Source organism: Pseudoliparis swirei, chromosome 17, assembly GCF_029220125.1.
Source record: "Pseudoliparis swirei isolate HS2019 ecotype Mariana Trench chromosome 17, NWPU_hadal_v1, whole genome shotgun sequence".
In the NCBI taxonomy this organism is placed as follows: Eukaryota; Metazoa; Chordata; class Actinopteri; order Perciformes; family Liparidae; genus Pseudoliparis; species Pseudoliparis swirei.
Window position 1 is genome coordinate 19,628,414 of NC_079404.1, and position 20,046 is coordinate 19,648,459.

General features: G+C 44.4%; 1 protein-coding gene across 7 annotated transcripts in view; it reads right to left on the reverse strand.

The window, feature by feature from the left end:
• Nucleotides 1-20,046, reverse strand: part of LOC130207020 (C-terminal-binding protein 2-like) — an 84,541-nt gene that overhangs the window by 6,729 nt on the left and 57,766 nt on the right. For 3 of the 7 annotated variants that reach the window (XM_056435388.1, XM_056435386.1, XM_056435390.1), the window contains 7 exons: nucleotides 15,432-15,586; nucleotides 6,639-6,783; nucleotides 5,471-5,677; nucleotides 4,439-4,653; nucleotides 945-1,075; nucleotides 390-517; nucleotides 142-289 (listed from right to left, as the gene is read on the reverse strand). In XM_056435388.1, the coding sequence (XP_056291363.1) occupies nucleotides 142-289; nucleotides 390-517; nucleotides 945-1,075; nucleotides 4,439-4,653; nucleotides 5,471-5,677; nucleotides 6,639-6,783; nucleotides 15,432-15,586 (1,129 nt within the window). The remainder of the gene's footprint in view (nucleotides 1-141; nucleotides 290-389; nucleotides 518-944; nucleotides 1,076-4,438; nucleotides 4,654-5,470; nucleotides 5,678-6,638; nucleotides 6,784-15,431; nucleotides 15,587-20,046) is intronic. The other 4 variants (XR_008834217.1, XM_056435385.1, XM_056435387.1 and 1 more) reach the window with 2 other exon arrangements.

A 20,046-nucleotide genomic window follows, 5' to 3' on the forward strand; every position in this document is an offset into this window, starting at 1 on the left:
TCAGGAAAAGAAAGTCAGAATTGTGGCAGACATACATCACGCGAAGGCCGACTAGCCCCTCCCCCGTGTGTTAAGCCTCATTTGATGTGAAACAGGTGATCTCTTGCCCGCCGGCTTCATTCGCACACTTCCCCCTCCTACCTGTAGGCGGCGCCGTTCATCTCGGGGTGAACTTGAGGCTGCTGCTGCTGCTGCTGCTGCTGCTGGTGCTGCTCCATCATCCCCCACGGGGCAGAGGTCACAAAGAACTCCTTGTTGATGCAGTTTCGGAGGCTGTCGGGAATGCGGCCTGCGTCGGGGGGGCGAGAGCGCACGGCGGTGAGCGGGGCGAACACAAACCTACGAGCGTGGGGGGGGGGCGCTTTTTGGGGGAGGGGACGTCTCCGTACCGGTGATGGCTCGGCGTATTTCTGTGGCGGCGGCCTCTCTCATCTCCAGCGACGCCTGCTCGCTGTACCAGGCGGTGTGCGGCGTGCAGATCAAGTTGGGGGCGTCTTTCAGCGGGCCCTGGGAAAAACTGAACGACGGAAAAAAGAGAAAACAACGGAGTTAAGAGAGGAAGAACTCCTGGGAACCAATGGTATCTTTGGGATCTGTATTTCCTTCACTTATTATAATAATAATAATAATAATAATAACTTTATTTATATCGCACCATTAAAAACAATGTTTACAAAGTGCTCCACAGAGTCAAAGCAAAACAAGTGGAATAGCAAGAAACCAATATTACATATAAAAGTATATATTATATATATATTTAATATATATTTAATAATAATAATAATATAATATATATATATATATATTATATATTAAAATTAAATTTAAATTAAAAATAAATGTAAAAAACAAATAAATTAAAAACAGACAAACTAAATTAGGGGAACCAACGTTCTGTTATTAGGGTCAAAGCTGTTTGAATAAAAAGGCGTGAGGGTACACACCTGAAAGGCTCCGTCTCGTGGACGTCCAGGGCGGCGCCCCGTATCCGGCCTTCCTTCAGGGCCTGAGCCAGAGCTTTCTCATCCACCAGACCTCCCCGTGCCGAGTTGACGAGGAACGCACCTTGACGCATCTGCAGACGCCGAGAAACATTTGGTTACGTCCATAATGAATTCAGCCAACCACATGCGTGGCTTTGAGATCGCAGCCACAGAAGTGTTGCCATTGGCTCGCTGCTGGGTGGGAGGAGCTTTTATTTTTTTTTAAACAAGGGGGGAAGGCTTTTCAAATAAAGAACGATTGTTTCCCAAGTTTAAGTGTGAGGTACTTTATTTTTTTTGTTGACTACCTAAATAGCCCTTTAAATAAATAAAAAAGTTGATATTTCTTATATGTTTTACAAGTTGTGTACGGGACATTGAAAACATATCATCATGTGAATTTTATGTTTTCCCAGTTGTCCCCAATAAATTAGGAAAATTCGTGAAATATAAAGCAAAATTAATGATGTCAATTATTCTTTTAGAGACGTTAAACATTGAATGGTGTCAAATTGACCCCAAAGGTAATAGGAGGGTTAAAGCGGCTGCGAACGCTTCAAAGAGTTATTAAACCGCTGAATTGAACGCAGCCAGCAGTTACACAGATGTCCTCCAGGGGGCAGCAGTGGTCAGGAGACGAGAAAGAGGACAACTCCAGAGTGTTTCTTACTGCTCCCCAAAGTGTAACACGACATGACGTTGGGGTTGAAAGCGCCCGCTGTGGTTTACGACTGAATCCAGAAGGCCGGTCACCTGGCCTGCTGACCGCTCTGTCGGCTGCGTGAACATATCATGGTCTGTTAGATCACATTTATGGATTTTATTGGCGAGGACGATGCCGAAACCATAAGAAGAGGCGTTGCAATCTTGGGACCCAAGTGACTCTGTGAATGATGGTTATAGTTGGTTCAATATGGAAGATTATGATTTATGTTTGTGTTTTTATTTTTTTATTTTCTTCCTTGTCTGATTGTTCTTATAGTTGGTTGTTATGTCATTTTTATTTATTACCTTCGCATTGAAAATGCAGAAGGTAATGTTTTGATCGCCGTGTATTTGTATCAGTGGAGGTTCGTCCATAGGGGGCGCTAGGGCGCCGCCCCTCTTAAAATGTTGAGATGAAGAAAAAAAATGAAAAAAAGAAGAAAAAAAATCCTGTCAAAAAACATTATATGCCAAATCATTTAAATAGTAAATATACCATGTTGACGTGCTAAATGTGTGTGGGAGACCGTCAGTCTGTCAACAACCACTTAAGTTAATGTGAAAAATTTAATATCGCCATTATCACGGAGAGAAGCCCCTCCAATTTTTCGAGGCGATCTAACGTGTGTGTACGGCATCGAGAAAATATTTCAGTCGTTTCGGCAAGGACCGGCTTCTCATTGGCGGATGAAACGTGAATCTTGGGTCGCACAAATGTGCACCATGGTCACGTGATTGGATTATTCGGCAGATCAGAGACCCGTATGTTCCCTCAGCCCATAGAGCAGTGTTGCCAGGTCCGTGGTTTTCCTGCGGAATCGGGCCACTTTTGAAGTGTTGCGCGGGTTGAATTGTTTGTCCTTGGTTCGGGTAGACCTATTTTGCATGCAAATTACATGAATATCTTTAAATAAAAATCCATATTTTAAATGAAATAATTTATTCATACCCAAATCCTACCAAACTGACTCCAGATCAGCACGTACACACATTTTATTTCTGATAATATACTTTATCTAATTACACAAGGCCATTTTAGGACCTAGGTGAAATAACTGTTTCGGGAAAACTACTTTTAATGCTGGCAAACTAAACATATGTTGTTACTTTGTAGATATTACAATACATTTGGCAATGATAGCAATGCTGTTGGACTTTAAAAGCAGTGTATATGGTTTGGCACGGGCATATTTTGAGTTCTGATATTGGGCTGGTTTTTGGGCTGGTTGTGTCACACAGACCTGGCAACCCTGCTGCCCAGAGCTCCACGGAGGTACGCGAGCAACATAGCTAGCAGAAGCTTTATGTTAGTATGGCGTCGGCGACTGAAAACTCTGGTATCTCTCCACCAAACACCTTTCAATCGACGGTCAGATATTGACAAGAAGAGGCTGAAAGAGTTGGGACCCGAACATCCGGATTTAAAAATTCTGCAGCAAAGTGCTGACCGCGGGACGACGTACAACCCGGAGGTTCTCCTCAAGCCTATATGCTAACCGGAGCTGGTTAGCTGAATGCTCCATGAGTAATTCGTTTTTTTGTTCCCCCTGTCTGTTGTTCCAAAGTCCTGGGACTGAAAATCTCTGGACTACAACGGGGGGAGGGATCTACAGAGCTTCAGACAAGTGTAAAGCACGAATCTTGCCGCAGTTATCTAGCTAAGAGCATGGAGCTAACTCGCTAACAGCCTGAAGCTAACTCGCTAACAGCCTGAAGCTAACCCTGTTTACAGTCAGGAAGAGACCGAACTGACATCGAAACACAACGAAGAAGTTCTGAAAAACAGACACATTCCCTCCAGAATAATGAAACAGGCTGGTTACAGACATGATTGACTTTAACCAGAGTTATTGAGACGTTTGCCAACTTTAAAGAGAGGAGGCTACTTGTCTTTACAGTAGTGGGTCTGCTCTGTCAAACTCTCTTTCTGACTCTATTCTGCTCTGAACCTCTTTCATGTGAGGGTGAAACTCTTTTATTTTGCAAACCTCTGAAACCCAACCCAATGTTTCTTAAAGCTGCTCTGAGCCTCTCATGCTAAAGTTACAGTGTGTTGATAGTTGTTGTTGGACAGTGTTGAGCATGGTGTTTTCTTTAAATAAAGCTTTGTTTTTTACAATATTCTACTCAAAACCTCTTTTCTTCTCATTGTTGAGTGCTATTTAAACTGCGCCCCCCCCCCCCAAAAAAATTCACCAGCCGCCACTGATTTGTATGCGTGCGTGCGTGTTATTCGCATAACTCAAAAAGTATTAAACCGAATCGCATGAAATTTGGTGGGATGATTGGTTATTATTCGGGGACCATTTGATTAGATTTTGGGATCGATCGGGTCAAAGGTCAAGGTCATGAAAATGTCAACATCTTCTTTTTACCATAGCGCGGTCAATTTCCATCCAATTGGCATGCAACTAATGCCAAATTGTTCATAATTCAATGCCCAATCTTGTGATATGCGAAGGTATGCGCTCTACCGAGTGCCCGTTCTAGTTCGTTGTTGTTTTTGTCTGCCGTAACTTGTAAAAAACTTAAAATAAAATGATTGAAAGAAAGATTACATCGGCAACAAACTGACGACGGTGAATCTTCCCAGTAACGCAGAAGGATGCCCCACCCGAACACCTGTGTTCCTTCGCTTGAGTCGCTTACCACTCAGTAAAAGCGTATAATTCGGAGTTGCCAACAGAGCACCGCGAGCAGCAAGGAAACAACAAGCGGCCGAGTCGAGACCGGGTGAAGTCGGCGCTCACCTGTTTGATGGTGAAGTCGTTGATGAGGTGGTGGTTGTGTTCGTTCAGGTTGCAGTGCAGGGAGACGCAGTCGCTCTGGTAGAGCAGGTCCTGCAGGGTGTAGACGCGCTGGACGCCCAGCGAGCGCTCCAAGCCGTCCTGCAGGTACGGGTCGTAGAAGAGCACGTTGAAGCCGAACGCCTTGGCGCGCATCGCCACCGCCTGGCCCGAGCGCCCTGATGGGAGCGCCACAGGAGAGGAAGGACTCAGAGACGACCCCGATTCTAGAAGCTGAGGTTTCAAGAACCGCTCGTGTGCACACGTGAACAATCAATGTGAATTGTGTATGTGTGCGCTAAAACATGTGTGTAGCTTTGTAGACTAGCCAACAATGAAAATAGTATCTTTATTTAAAATGTAAATGAAGTAAACGGGGTTAACTGACAACCTGGAAACTCAGTCAAACACAATAAAGGGATAATTATCACTTGCACACTTATTATTATAATAATAATAATAATAATAATTATTATTATTATTATCATTATCATTATTATTATCATTATCATCATTATTATTATTATCATTATTACTATTATTATTATCATTATTATCATCATTATTATTATTATTATTATTATTATTACTATTATTATTATTATACCATGAATAAAAGTATCTCCGTTGAAGAACAGTTCATCTCACAAAGAGGAAAAGGCTGCTAACATAAGATACTTTTAAACTGGCTTACAGAAACCATATTAAATACACATAACTCTTCACTTTAAATACTTATAACTTTAAACTGACTCAAGAAGTCCTGAAAACCTGCCTGTCTGCGCACTTTATCTGATATGTTTTATATATTTATATTCTTAATTCTCGTCTGTGTTGATTGATGTTAATGTTATTGTCTATTGACGAATTCAAAATTGAAAACATGAAGGGCAATACAAGGTTCTGGTTCTGATCCGGAGTCATACGGCTCTCCCGGCTGCCGTCGACTCAAAGAAAGAGTCGGGCGCTTGAAAGAAGAAGAAAAAAGGAGCTCACCGAATCCGATGAGGCCGAGCGTCTCTCCTCGGATCCTGGCGGCGCCCGACGCCACCTCCCGGATCTGCTCCACGCTCTGGACCCGCGTGCCCTCCCGCAGAGCCTGGTACAGCCAGGTGTTCCGCCGGTACAGGTTGAGGATGTGACAGAGCGTCGAGTCGGCCGTTTCTTCCACGGCCGCCGAGGGAATGTTACACACCGCGATGCCTGGGAGACGAGAGCGGAGAAATCACCGGCAGACGACCGCCGCGGCGATGTTTCAAATGACTCGCGACATAATTGCTCCCGAGGATTTAATAGTTGTAATAGTTGCTCGGAATGACTGGAGCTGTTTCGAGAAGATTCATCTGTAGTTTAAAATCCACGAAAATAATTGGCAGGAAATTTCTTTTCTCTACGACCCTCTAAAAAAAAAAATCAAAAAAGCACCGTGTGTAAAACAGAACTGTGAGGAATAAGAGCATAATCATAACGGTTAATTATGCCCGTGAAAAGTGCACGTCTCAAAGAATCCACGAGATGTATTACCGCGATCGACGATAATTAGGATATCGCACTAAACCCTGCTCTCATACCAAACATATGCCGAAGGGGCCGGATGGGAATATCAGGGAGAGGTTTTTTTTTTTGGAGCATCTGCTCTGCATATGCAATCAGCATTATATATTCTGTTAACAGTATGTAATAATTCCCGTTACATATGTTATTTATGGTAAGTCAAGAAAGCGAGCCCAGTTTGGTTTGGCCCCCGTCCAATAGTGCACTATCCTTATCCATAATGCATTATTTGTTTTGGATTTATTCGTGTCGTTTTTTCCTCACGCCGATGAGCCGCGCGGGCAGACGGGACCTCGCCGTACGATTGCCGTCTATCTCCCTCCTAAAAAATCACTCAAAACTCTGCACTTTAATCACTTGTATTCACTTGTTTAAAATTGTATTACGTATTTATAGTATTTATATATATAGTATTTATAACAACTGTACGTGAATCTTTATGTTTACTTATTATGAGGAAATGTCTTGTCTTATCTGTTGTGCCTGTGCACTTTTATCTGTTTCACCGTGGGAGAGTGGGAAACGTCCTATCGATTCCTTTGTATGTCTTAACATGTGAAGAAATTGACAATAAAGCTACTGCTACATCTGCGCCCCTCATCGTCCTCACCGAGCTCCCCGGCGGCCTTGATGTCGATGTTGTCGTAGCCGCTGCCGATGCGGATGACGATGCGCAGCGCCTTGAACTTCTCCAAGTCCTCTCGGGTCAGGGTGATGGTGTGGTACATCATGGCCCCCACCGCCTCGTTCAGCACCTGGCGGGACACGAAGAGGAGAGGGGAAAGGGGGCGTCGGCACCGCGGTCCGTTTACATCCGTCTTCCCTTCGACGACCGTTAAGAGGCGTTAGAGATGGAAGCGAAGGGGGAATCTGAATTCGTTGGTTTTTCCACCCCCCCCGCCACATTCCGAATGGAACACGCACTCGAATGAAAGAGCTTTTCGCCGCCTCCCGTTTTTTTCCCCCGGTCCAACGTCCACCACGTCGGCTTTTTTCTTCATCTAAATGCAAATTGATTGTTTATGCGTGCGCTAAAATGTGAGCGGGGTTGTCCGTGTGTTTATAACGACTGCTCGCCAAAGCTGGTTGTTGTCACGATCCATTCATTCACATTATACCAGGGTTCTTACACATTTTGACCAATGGATTTCCAGGACTTTAAACCAAATGTCCATGACCAAACTGAAATCTCGGTATAAACATGAACAATTTAGAACATTTTGCGTATTGAGAGCGGACGCCGGCTTATATTTTGAGCGTCTTGACCCTCCTGTTCCCTTCCAATTTACTAACATCTTTTACCCCTAATTTGACCCCAGCAATTAAAACCTAGAGAAAATTATTAGAATTAATATTGTTTCCCATGGTTAAGTGTGAGGTATGTTTGTTTGTCTGTTGACGACCTAAATAGCCCTTTAAATAAATAAAAAAGTTGATATATATCAAGATGGCGCCGCAGATGGTAGCCTCGGTACTGCGCTCTCTCGTACTTTTCCTGTTTTTGTTTGTTTGTCTCGTCTCCAGCTCTCCCTCTCTGATCACATTCAGTAGGGAGGAACTTTTAAACTTCCGTGAATCCACTGGACAATTTTTTTCACCGGTCTTCAATGAACCGGATGACTTTACTGGGTTTTTGGTTGCAGGAGCAGCTGCTCTTCTCGGAATTCACCGGAGACGCCGGCGTGGGAAGCGTGCAGGAGCGCTTGTTAAAGTGCGTCAGCGGGGATTTCGAACTGCGCTCCCGTCAATTCATCTGGCGAACGTCCGCTCTCTGGCGAACAAGATTGATGAACTGCTGCTCCTGAACAAAACTAATAGGGACTTTAGCAGATCTGCCGCCCTGTGCTTCACCGAAACCTGGCTCGGTGCGCACATCCCGGACAGCGCACTGCATCTGTCGGGCTTCCAACTCCACCGAGCGGACCGCGTAATGGCTCTGTCGGGAAAACGAGGAGGCGGAATCTGCTTTTATATCAATGAAGGTTGGTGCACAGATGTCACGGTGTTAAAGGAATCATGCAGCCCTCACCTAGAAACTCTTTTAATAAACTGCAAACCATTTTATTCACCGCGGGAGTTTTCCTCATTCATCCTGGTCGGTGTGTACATCCCACCTCAGGCCTGTGTGAGTGAGGCACTCCAACACCTGGCAGAGCAGATCACCACCATGGAGCACAAACACCCAGACTCCCTGCTCATTGTTCTTGGGGACTTTAACAGAGCAAACCTCAGCAAAGAACTGCCAAAATACAGACAGCACATTAAGTGTAGCACCAGGGACAAAAACACACTGGACCACTGCTACACTGTACTAAAGGACGCATATCGCTCAGTCCCTCGTGCAGCTTTGGGACTCTCTGATCACTGTCTGGTTCATCTTCTCCCGTCCTACAGGCAGAAACTAAAATCTGCAAAGCCTGTGGTGAAGACTGTGAAGAGATGGACCAACGAGGCCAAGCTGGAGCTACAGTCCTGCTTTGCCTCCACTGATTGGAGTGTTTTGAGGCTGCTGCTACAGACCTGGATGAGCTAACTGACACTGTGACATCATATATCAGCTTTTGTGAGGACATGTGTGCCGACAAAACCTTCTGCACATACAACAACAATAAACCCTGGTTCACTGCAAGACTCAGGCAGCTTCGGGCTAAAGAGGAGGCCTACAGAGGTGGGGACAGGATTCTGTACAACCAGGCCAGAAACACACTGACGAGGGAGATCAAGGTAGCTAAGAAGAGCTACACTGAAAAGCTGGAAAAAAAGTTTTCAGCCAACGACCCCTCGTCAGTTTGGAGAGGCCTGGAAGTACTCACCAACTACAAGAGACCATCCCCCCCCACTGAGGACAATCACCGACTGGCTGACGACCTGAACGTCTTCTATTGTAGGTTCGACAAGCCCACTTCCACCCCGCCCAACTGCTCCATCATCGAACAATCACCTCCACTCTCTGCCTCACCTCTCCCATCCAACCCCCCACCGGCACTGAGGATCTGCGAAGAGGATGTGAGTCGGCTCTTTCAGAGGCAGAAGATCAGGAAGGCTCCGGGCCCAGACGGCGTGTCCTCCTGCCTGAAAGTCTGTGCTGACGAGCTGTCCCCCATCTTCACGGAGATCTTCAACCGATCACTGGAGCTGTGTGAAGTCCCTTCCTGCTTCAAGCGCTCCTTGATCATCCCGGTGCCCAAGAAATCCTCCATCACAGGATTAAATGACTACAGACCCATCGCCCTGACGTCTGTGGTCATGAAGTCCTTTGAGAGGCTGGTGTTGACCCACCTGAAGGACGTCACAGGGCCCCTGCTGGACCCCCTGCAGTTTGCCTACCGTGCAAACAGGTCGGTGGATGATGCAATAAATATGGGACTGCACCATTTACTGCAACACCTCGACTCCCCAGGGACATATGCAAGGGTTCTGTTTGTGGACTTCAGCTCTGCATTCAACACGATCATCCCGGAGGTTCTACAACCCAAACTCTCCCAGCTGCCCGTGCAGCCCCCACCTGCCGGTGGACCACAACCTCCCTGACAGACAGGACGCAGCAGGTGAGGCTGGGAAAACCACATCCAGCACCCGGACCATAAGCACTGGCGCCCCAGGATGTGTGCTCTCTCCACTGCTCTTCTCCCTCTACACCAACGACTGCACCTCAGAGGACCCGTCTGTTAAGCTCTTGAAGTTCGCAGACGACACAACGGTCATCGGCCTCATCAGGAACGGTGACGAGTCTGCGACAGACGGGAGGTTGAACGGCTGGTCCTCTGGTGTGGACAGAACCACCTGGAGCTGAACAAGCTCAAGACTGTGGAGATGACAGTGGACTTCAGGAGGAGCCCCCCAACACTATCCCGCTCACCATTCAAAATAGCACTGTTCCTGCGGTGGAGACCTTCAAGTTTCTGGGATCCACAATCTCCCGGGACCTGAAGTGGGCCTCCAACATTAACACCATCCGCAAAGGCCCAGCAGAGGCTGTACTTTCTGCGCCAGCTCAGGAAGTTCAACCTGCCTCAGGAGCTGCTGATCCTTTTTTACTCCGCCATCATCCAGTCTGTCCTCTGCTCTTCCATCACTGTGTGGTTTGGATCGCCACCAAACAGGACAGAGTCAGACTACAGCGGATCGTCAGGTCTGCAGAAAGAACCATTGGTTCCAGCCTCCCTCCATTCTGGACTTGTACACCGCCAGAGTCAGGAAGCGGGCAGGAAAGATCACTGCAGACCCTTCACACCCTGGACACAAGCTGTTCCAACTCCTGCCCTCTGGTAGGCGCTACAGAGCACTGTACGCCAAAACCACCAGACACAGAAATAGCTTCTTTCCACTGGCCGTCACCATGATGAACAATTAATCAGACTCTTCCATCTGCACTATCTGCACTTTTTGACTACTGTCTTTAATGTCTTTTTTATATTTATCCCGCTTATTGTATATTGTGTGTGTGTATAAGTACGGAAGAGCAAAGTGTAACCGGAGTCAAATTCCATGTATGTGCAAACCTACATGGCCATTAAAGCTGATTCTATTCTATTCTATTCTATATTTCTTATATGTTTTACCCAGTGAAAAACAGCCTGGGGTCAAATTGTACAGGACATTGAAAACATATCATCATGTGAATTTTATGTTTTCCCAGTTGTCCCCAATAAATTAGGAAAAGTCATGAAATATGAAGCAAAAAAAATTATGTCAATCATTTTTTTAGAGACGTTAAACATTGAATGGGGTCAAATTGACCCCAAAGGTAACAGGAGGGTTAAAAAACATATTCATTATTTTAAACTCCGCATAAATGAACATGTGATGATAACAAATTTCCATGACTTTTCCAAAACTTTGATGATTTACGTTTTTTCCAGGACTTTTCCAGGCCTGGAAATGACCATTTCAAAATTCCATGACTTTTCCAGGTTTTCCACGACCGTACGAACCCTGCAACGGGAATACGAGCTGAGGGCACGTTTAACGCGGAGTGGAAAATGTGAGGGAATGTGTTCTTGTGTCGCGTTAATTGGTGAAATAACTCGGCCGCGGTGGGAGCTTGGCGCCGCACCTTTACATCGCGTGGCACGAGGCTGTTTCTCCCTACAGCAAGGGGTCGTGAATATTGCAAAACACATAAAGCTCTCGACAAAGGCGGCGAACTGCACTTATTCTCAGCCTGCGTAATGGAACGTTTACAAATACTTGAACGCTGAGATCCATTTGTGGTTTGAGAGGTAGTTAGTTAGCGCGAATGTATAAAAACAACGATACAATAGTGAGCTTTATGGTTGTTGGGAGGCCGATGTTTGACTGTGTTTCCCACGGCTTTCTGGCTGTATGCTAAACTAACCGCCCGCGTGCTTCTGGCTTCATGCTTCCTTTCGCCTTCCAGAATATTTGTATGTAAAACATATTCCAAATGCTGAGCGATTAAACATCTCTCTTGTTCTGCCTGTTTTGTGATATACGTGCCTAAAAGGAGGATCATTTTCGTGTATCTGGCAACACTGAGATCGGTCGACCAACGACTGTCCTCTCTGCAGTCAGAGCTCCACCATTTCCAAAACTTGTAAGGGCGTAATAACTAGTTTGTGAAAGACCCAGAGAAACACAAATATCCGACGAAGCAAAATCCCGGACGTTTTTGGAATCCCTGCCGGACACATTTTTTTAGGTCGCAAAAAGAGGACATGTCCGGGGAAAAGAGGACGTCTGGTCACCCTAAATAATATGTCCCCCATTCTCTTTCTACCAATGTCTCCGATCTGTCCTCAGGTTAAGGCCCCAACAATGCAACAAAAAGAGACTCCATTCATTTATGGCAAAGTAACGAGATGCTCCATTTCGCTCTCAACGATAGATCTTGTGTTTTCCGCTTGAGCGAGACGCACGTCGTTTTCAGTTTCACATACTCAACGTGTGGTGGAGATTTTCACTTTCACGAGAAACCCTGGTTATTGATACGGCAACATCTCTTGAAAAACACTCCACATCTGTATCTTTCTGAAAGTCTTCTGTGTCTCTCCAAGGACGCCACTGTGTCAGTTCATAGGAGTCATTCATTACAAAGCAGCTGCGGTCCCGAGGTTAACTCAACGGGGGCCACACTGTTTCCTGCAGGTCACCGCTGGCTTCCTGTGGCCCTTTGAGTGCACGGGTGAAACAATACGTGGATTTCTGAGTGACAGATTCCTTAATCGCTGCATCTGCTCCCGTCCAGGCAGCGCGTGCAAATAAACAGCCGTTTGCTTCGGTGTGAGTCTGTTGCTGAAACTTGCAGTGAGGTTTTTGGCAAGTGTGTACTTTTGTGTGCATGCGTGTGTTTTGCGCACGCGCATGTGTGTGTGTGTGTGTGTGTGTATGGAGTGCCCCATCTGTACCCTCTGCTGTGCAGTTCTAGTAGTGGGAAGGCTGCCAATTTCTATTCTCTCGGATGGGTCCTCAGTATGTGTAATGTATTCACTAGGAGAGCATCTTACTGGACAGAGATTGCGTGTGTGTGTGTGTGTGTGTATGCAAACTAGGGGGGGGGGGCATGGAAAGGACATAAATAACGGCGCCTGGCCACTGCAACGCCGCTCTGACTGTTGCCCTGCAGGCTTCATTTATATCATTATTATTCAGAACTTTGTCCGAGGGTACAGGTCGCAGCGTTGCTCGCATGTGCGTAAAAAAAATACATCAAAACGTGCCGCCTGATCGGTAATCACGTGCCTTTAAATTTCAAAATCTGCGTTAATCCGAAAAATGCGGAAAAACGGCAAAAGATTGACGGAGCAGATTAAGGAGGACCAATGGCTGAGCAGCTTAAGGAGGACCAATGGCTGAGCAGTTTAAGGAGGACCAATGGCTGAGCAGCTTAAGGAGGACCAATGGCTGAGTAGCTTAAAGAGGACCAATGGCTGATCAGCTTGAAGAGGAATGAATAAACTGAGCCATCAGCAGGAGGAATCAGGAGAACTGTGGAGCAATATGCATGATACTTGTTTTAGCTGAATATTTCCAAAGCCACAAAATACAAAAGAACAATGTATCAAAAAAAAGAAGGATAAAGTAATTTAAGGTTAGAGCCAGAAAATCTTCCAGTAATATAGATGTGTGTAAATATATATATATACATATGTGTGTGTATATACTGTATGTACAGTATATAATATACATGTATATAAACTAGGGCTGTCAGCGTTAACGCGTTAATCTATGCGATTAATTTGGCCGCGTTAACGCACTAAAATATTTTAACGCAATTAACGCAACTTTGTTTACTTCCGGTGTTCGTTGAAGTTTTTACACTCAAACCGAGTGTCAAACCGCAGCAGTACGGTTTAACACTGTTTCCGTTTTTAAAACAATTATTTTTCCGCGAAAATAAGGAGCAGAAATCAGTTTAAACTCGTGGATGAATCAGTCGGGTTTCCTCCTGCTCCTCCTTCCTCCCGTCTCCCCCTCTGAGACACAGAGGAACGGAGGGCGACGTGTCGGGGACGCGGCGCGGAAAGAACTCGTCACACGAAACCTTCAACGTGATTGGTCAATCCGTTTGTCTGTCAACATTTTGGGGAAAAAACAACCAATGAACACTCAGTAAATCACAAAGGACCTCCCACCTCACGGGTGAGGCTCTATAGCAGCCTGTCAGTCAGAGAGCAGAGAACACGGCGGGAGGACAATGAGCCTCATTGAATAGAGCTGAGATTGTTCTGGAATGTTTGATGTAGAACACGGGGGTATGTGTCATGCAAACGCCTTTAAAAGATGAATTAATTTTTTTTGGTAAAATGTATAAAATGAGCCCAGCCTCCAGAGGGTTAACGTGACATATGTGAATGTCAGTCAGTCACCAAGGCCACTGGTTCTGCTGTTCAGTGTTAAAGATGACAGGACCAATGGGGTCTCAATATACTTTTTTTTTTTTAACTAATCTGATGTTTCACTGAAGAAACAATTTATCATCCACGATATTAAATACCTCGCTGGCACTTTATTGGTAGGAGCCTCTTTGAAAACACAGCTCTGTGTGAAGTTTGGTCTTTAAAAAGAATGAGCTTTTAACTTTTAACTTTTAATTGCGATTAATCGCAATTTCAAAATGTGCGATTAATTAGTTAATTTTTTTAATCGATTGACAGCCCTAATATAAACACCTCTCAGTAGAAGCCACACCATCTACATTTCTTGTGAAATGTTCTCGTTTATTTTGCATTTCTTCCATTTAACCTTTAAATGAATTCTGTAAGGTTGGCTAGGTTAGGTATTAGGTTATTGTAGATTAAAAACGATGACACTTTTGCAAATTTAGTGCAAGATCGCATTTTCACTGAAATTAATATAACATAAAGTGGAAGCCTTCCTACTCTGTTTTTGAGTGTAAAGACCCACACCCTCCAGTTGGATTGTAAAACAGCTACTTACTGGCTCCAGTGCAGTAAAATAAGACGAATGTTTCACCCACTCAGAACAATTATACTGCATTTCTATTACCAGCCTCCTCCTGCTTATTTAACAAGGCAGCACTTCAGCACCAGTGGGATTAGTCAGTGATGAAAATATTATAGTTGAACTGGGAGAGTGGAACAAGCCAGTGGGCTGAACTATTATTATTAATATTATTATTATTGTTATTGTTATTATAATATTATTATTATTATATGTAGCTTATGATTTCTATGTGCAGGAGGAGACAACTTTAAGGGAACAGCTGTACAAAAGTATTATAAATAATAAATAACTAAAAACTAACATGTTTGTGTTTTTAGTTTTAATTCTGTCTTCGTGCTTTGATTGTATTTACACTTTAATTCATTTGTTTATTCTAGTTATTTTATATTCTGTGCATTGTCTTGATTTTCTGGATATTATAGAGTTGTTTTTGAAAAGGGCTTGAAAATAATTAACTTCGGAAAAAAGTTCCATTCGTAGGTAAAAGCTCTGCAAACAAGCTTGTAAATAAACTTAGTATGTTATCACAGATATGTGACATCATGCATGAATCCATGTGCGTTAACTATCTAATATGCAAAGTTGCTTTCCCTCCATCTTTTTTCCCCCTCCCGTTTTAATTTAATGAGGTCGATAAGAAAGATATCCACTCTAAACTTAATGTCAACACTGAGCAACAAAAAAGAAACAAAAATTGAAAATAAATAAACCAGAACTAATTAAAGTTAATTACATACATGGGAAAAGGCTGCTAAAATGAGCTTATAAATAAGGAACATTGAAGAAGAAAAAAGACACTCGATTTTGAATGGTGGTTACATTTGTAAAAAACGTCAATGCTACAGATTATATTATTGCGTTTAAGAGTTTAACACGTGTAAAGATATAAAAAACTAAACGGAGGAAATGAAATCCTGTTTTTAGAAGATTTAGAAACAACTGCAAGAGAAAAGGGGACATGAAGTTATCCGTGTACCTTTTCATGGATCTCCTGTGTGGACTGGGCGTCACAGAAAGCCACTGTGGCCAGATCTTTGAGGATGGGCATCTCCACCGTGCAGTCGCGCCCATCCAGCAGCGCCACCAGGGGGCGCGGGTGCATAGGCCCATTCATAATCTGGGGCCGAATACCTGCAGACCGACAGAGAGAGAAAAGAGGGAGTTAATTATTTATGTCTGCACACACAGGCAAGGGAGCTGCAAAAGAAGCAGTAAAATGTAGGAAACACACCCCGCAGCAGGAGGTGTTTACACAGATCGTGACTGTGTGTTTGGCCACACACACACACACACACACGCTGTGTAGTTCTCTCCTTTAAACCCGATCATTGTCTCCCTTACCTTGCAAAACTGGTCGATCTAACACACACACACACGCACACACACACACACATACACATACACAATACTGGTGATCTGAAAACCCCCTCTCTTGCCGTTAGCCACACTGTTACCAGGCAACAGGTCCTTTCACCCCATGAGGTCATCACCTCCATTATCCAATCACCGTTGAGAAGCCGGCAGGCCTTCAGTGTGTGCGTCTCTGCACCTTCTGTACAGTGTGCACCCTTTAGACACTCGTTCGACACAAAAAAAGATTAGCAGGGATTTAACAATTAAATCCAAACTGGTGGTCATCTCTGAGATTTTCCTCTCAGACTAAGTGTTCTGACTTTCTACCTTTGTCCTCACCTTGCTGTTGGACTGTGATACGATTGGCCTAAGGAGAAAATTACCCCCCCCCCCCCCCAAAAAAAAACAAGCTGGAAGATGGAGTCATGAGGAATTCGGAGCATCTATCGTGACAGATTGAATGTCAGAATGTCCAATTTAACTATTACTCTCCCATAAAACCAATAAGATGTTTTCTTCAAGTAATGTCAAGATTAAAATGAAGGAGGAAATATGTCAGCGTGGACCCAAAATCCACACAAAAAAGAGGGAAAAGAGAAAAGAGAGAGGGGGGGGGGGGTATCCACACACCACCACTCTCTGGCTCCCTGCTGCCTGTTGTCATGGTGATTAGAGGATTTGGGCAGGATTATGAAATATTTTATTTAGTGACATCTGCGCTGCTGGAGAGGCGATCCAAGCCCGCTCGCTCCGTGGCTGTGTCTCCAACTCCTTTCGGGAAGCAAGGAGACGGCCGACATGTAGACGGACGTGATGTGTAGAACGGAAAACCAAAAAAAAACAAGAGATGCATGTAAATGCATCAGCGTTTCAGTTAACAACAAGCAGGCCTGTTTACTGTTCCGCACCGTTAATCCAAAACACTGCAGCGACTGCTGCTCCGAGTTAAAAGAAGAAGGAACTCACCGACATGGGATTTTCGGGAGCGGGTCTACAATTTTTTTAAAAAGGCCCTAAAAATCTTTTTTTCCTCCATCAGCTCGTTACTGAGAATGAGGAGATACGACGTGAACGCAAACAATTTGGTCAAAGTCAGAACGGTTTGGGCTATTTCGCAAGAGATCTCTGTATTTGTGTGTTTCTCTGCGAGCTTTTCACCGTTTTTTTCAAAATTCAAGGCTCGGTTGTAAAAAGAGGAAACGTCGGAATCTAACTTCGATGCCAGTTGCCGGATTATTTTGACAGTTGACACTTTCATAGAAAAATGGTATCGGGATCCCCTCAAGCTTTTCTAGCGAGCAAACTCGTCCATTTTAGAAAAGATTCTCGATGCAACTTATCCAAAGTGTAGACTCATAATGTTCCTTTAACAGGCTACATACCGTGTTGCTTCATCTTCTGAGATATGCAGCACTAAAGGATCGCAAACTACTGCAGAGGCTCGTCAAAACTGACCAAGGCATCACTGGAACTTCACTCCCCGACATCGAGTCCGTTCGCCTCAAGCCTCAATCTGAATCTAAAGGATGCTGAAAAAAAAATGTCAGCAGATGATGCAGTGTGATGCCTTTACACACATGCAAACACACACACACACACACACAGCATACGGAATAACCACCTGTGCTAGAGCAATCACAGAGAAACGGAACCAGGAGATTCATTTAAAATAGGAACTGAGCAGCATATTATTAATATCACAGCTTTGACAAGCTGACATACAACCTGCAATTTTCCAGGCTTCATTATTTTAATAACTGGTGGCGTTATCCCTGTCTCTGTGTGTGTGTGTGTGTGTGTGTTCTATAAAACCAAAGAGGAACGTGAACCAAATTCAGATATCTCAAGAGGTGAGAACGTGAGAGGTGCCGCAAATAAATCAGGCAGAGAGCTATTTTATTATTGCCTCACTTTTATGTCGCAGTTTACTTTTGTGCAGCTATGTGTGTTGAGTTGGAGTCGAGGGTGGGACACTCAATAAAATGCTTTTATTATATATTTCATTACAGTACAGTCATAAATATTATTATCGTGCAGAGCCCATCATAAAAGCGGTGATTCATGAAAGCCCGAATAGCATAAAAGAAAAAGAATGGTGAGAAAAGAAGAACAGTGGATGAAATAATACATTTTTTAAAAGGTTTAAAGAAGTGACCTCCATCCTTCTCTTCCTAGAATAAGCTCAACGCGTGCATTATTCTCACTGGAAGGGCTCATGGTGTGTGTGTGTGTGTGTGTGTGTGTTAACTAGACGATGGGGGCTTGCTTGTAAAACACACCTGTGGCTCCACAGCTCTCCCTGCCTCTCCTCATCACCTTCCTGCAGAGCGTTCATTATCACAGCGCAGACTGGCTGAGCAAATGACTTAAATCATTGTATAGTCTCTCTCACACACACACACACACGGCCATGTGACGACACAGACTAACACACACTCCGAGATGAAAAAGACAGAAGAGCGGCCGACACCGACTCACTTGCTCACATTTGACACAAATTGATAAACAAGAAGCTGCTGGCGGACCCAAAAAAAAAAGCTGCAGCATCACTTCTCGGATGTACCGGTAGATCAAACTGCTGTTGATTCATTATTTCCTGGTGGCTAATCGCCTTCCTACAGCCGAACAAGGCAGAGCGTGGCACTGCATTTAACACATGATTAATCAGCAGATAATTAACGCCTAACAAGGCTGTTAATGAGAGTCCTAATGACTCGGATACCTGGCCGCTGATTTAAAGGAGCTCTTTAGTTTGACACAGAAAAACACTGGATCTTCACTAAAGTCCCTCAACCGAAGGGAAAACGCCAGATAACAGTATGTTGGTTACACTTTAGGACATGCTTAGACAAACAATACATCTATAACGGCGTGGACAACACACTGCAGTAGATCACTGGAGATCCTGGCAAACTCTGCACTTTACTTTGTTTTCCCCCTGTATATTTAGTATTAGTATTACTTTAGTTTTGATCGCCGTGTATTTATTTATTTATTTATTTGTATGCGTGTTACTCGCAGAACTCGCAGAACTCAAAAAGTATTAAACCGAATCGCATGACATTTGGTGGGATGATTGGTTATTATCCGGGGACCATTTGATTAGATTTTGGGATCGATCGGGTCAAAAGTCAAGGTCATGAAAAGGTCAACATCTTCTTTTTACCATAGCGGTCAATTTCTATCCAATTGGCATGCAACTAATGCCAAAATGTTCATAATTCAATGCCCAATCTTGTGATATGCGAAGGTATGCGCTCTACCGAGTGCCCGTTCTAGTTAGTATTTAGTTTTGTGTTACTTTTATATTTATTTTCATTGATGCTCTGATGTGCACCGCTGCTGTGATTTTTAAAATGTCCCCACTGTGGGACGAATAAAGATATATCATATCATCGTATCATAACGGCGTGGACAGTCATAATATGTAAACACAAATAAGTAAACAGACATTCTGTGGGAAAGGTGTTGTTGACTGAGGCTCTGGAAAGGCCTCTGATCACCATCCCTCCTGGAGGTGTCCCGTCACCGTTAATGTAACACCCGGTTCTGTTTCTCCTGTGTTCCGTGTCTCCTCTGTGTCTCCTATGTCTTAATTGTTTAATTCCCTGCACCTGCCCTCAGTCACTCTTGTCTCGTTAGTGTCTGATGTCGTACACCTGTGTTTCCCCCCTATATATTGTGTCAGTCTTTCCTTTGTCTCCGGGTGGATTGTCGTCTATAGTTCTGTGTCCTTTTCCCGTCGTCCGGTCCGTGTTCTTGGTTCTGCCTGTTTGACCCTGCCTGCCCTGAACCTGGATTCTCTGCCTGCCCCTTTTGGACCTTGTTTTTTGTAAACTGTTTTGCCTCATTAAAGAGTGCTTTTTTATTATTATTCATATTTCGTCCAGCCTGTCTCTCTGCGCCTGAGCCTCACCCCGTCACTAGAACCTGTCAGTTAATGAGGCTCTAGTCTCGTGCTGTCGGAAGTAAACTACGCGTTGTTTTTTTTCTTCCTGCCCGTCAAGGTGGAGCAGAATCCGTCACCACTTTGAATGTTTTAAACCAATCAGTAACAAGCGTGAACAGAACTGTTATTTAGAAATAAGGCCGCGTCGTCGGGCGGCAGGCTGAGGCAGGTGCTCATCGACGGAGCTCACGACCCTGAGCTGCTCATGCCTCACATTTCAAAACCATTTCAAGAGAGCCGTGAGACAATTAGACGTGATGTTTCGTCTCCAGCTGGACGCGCCGCCCCA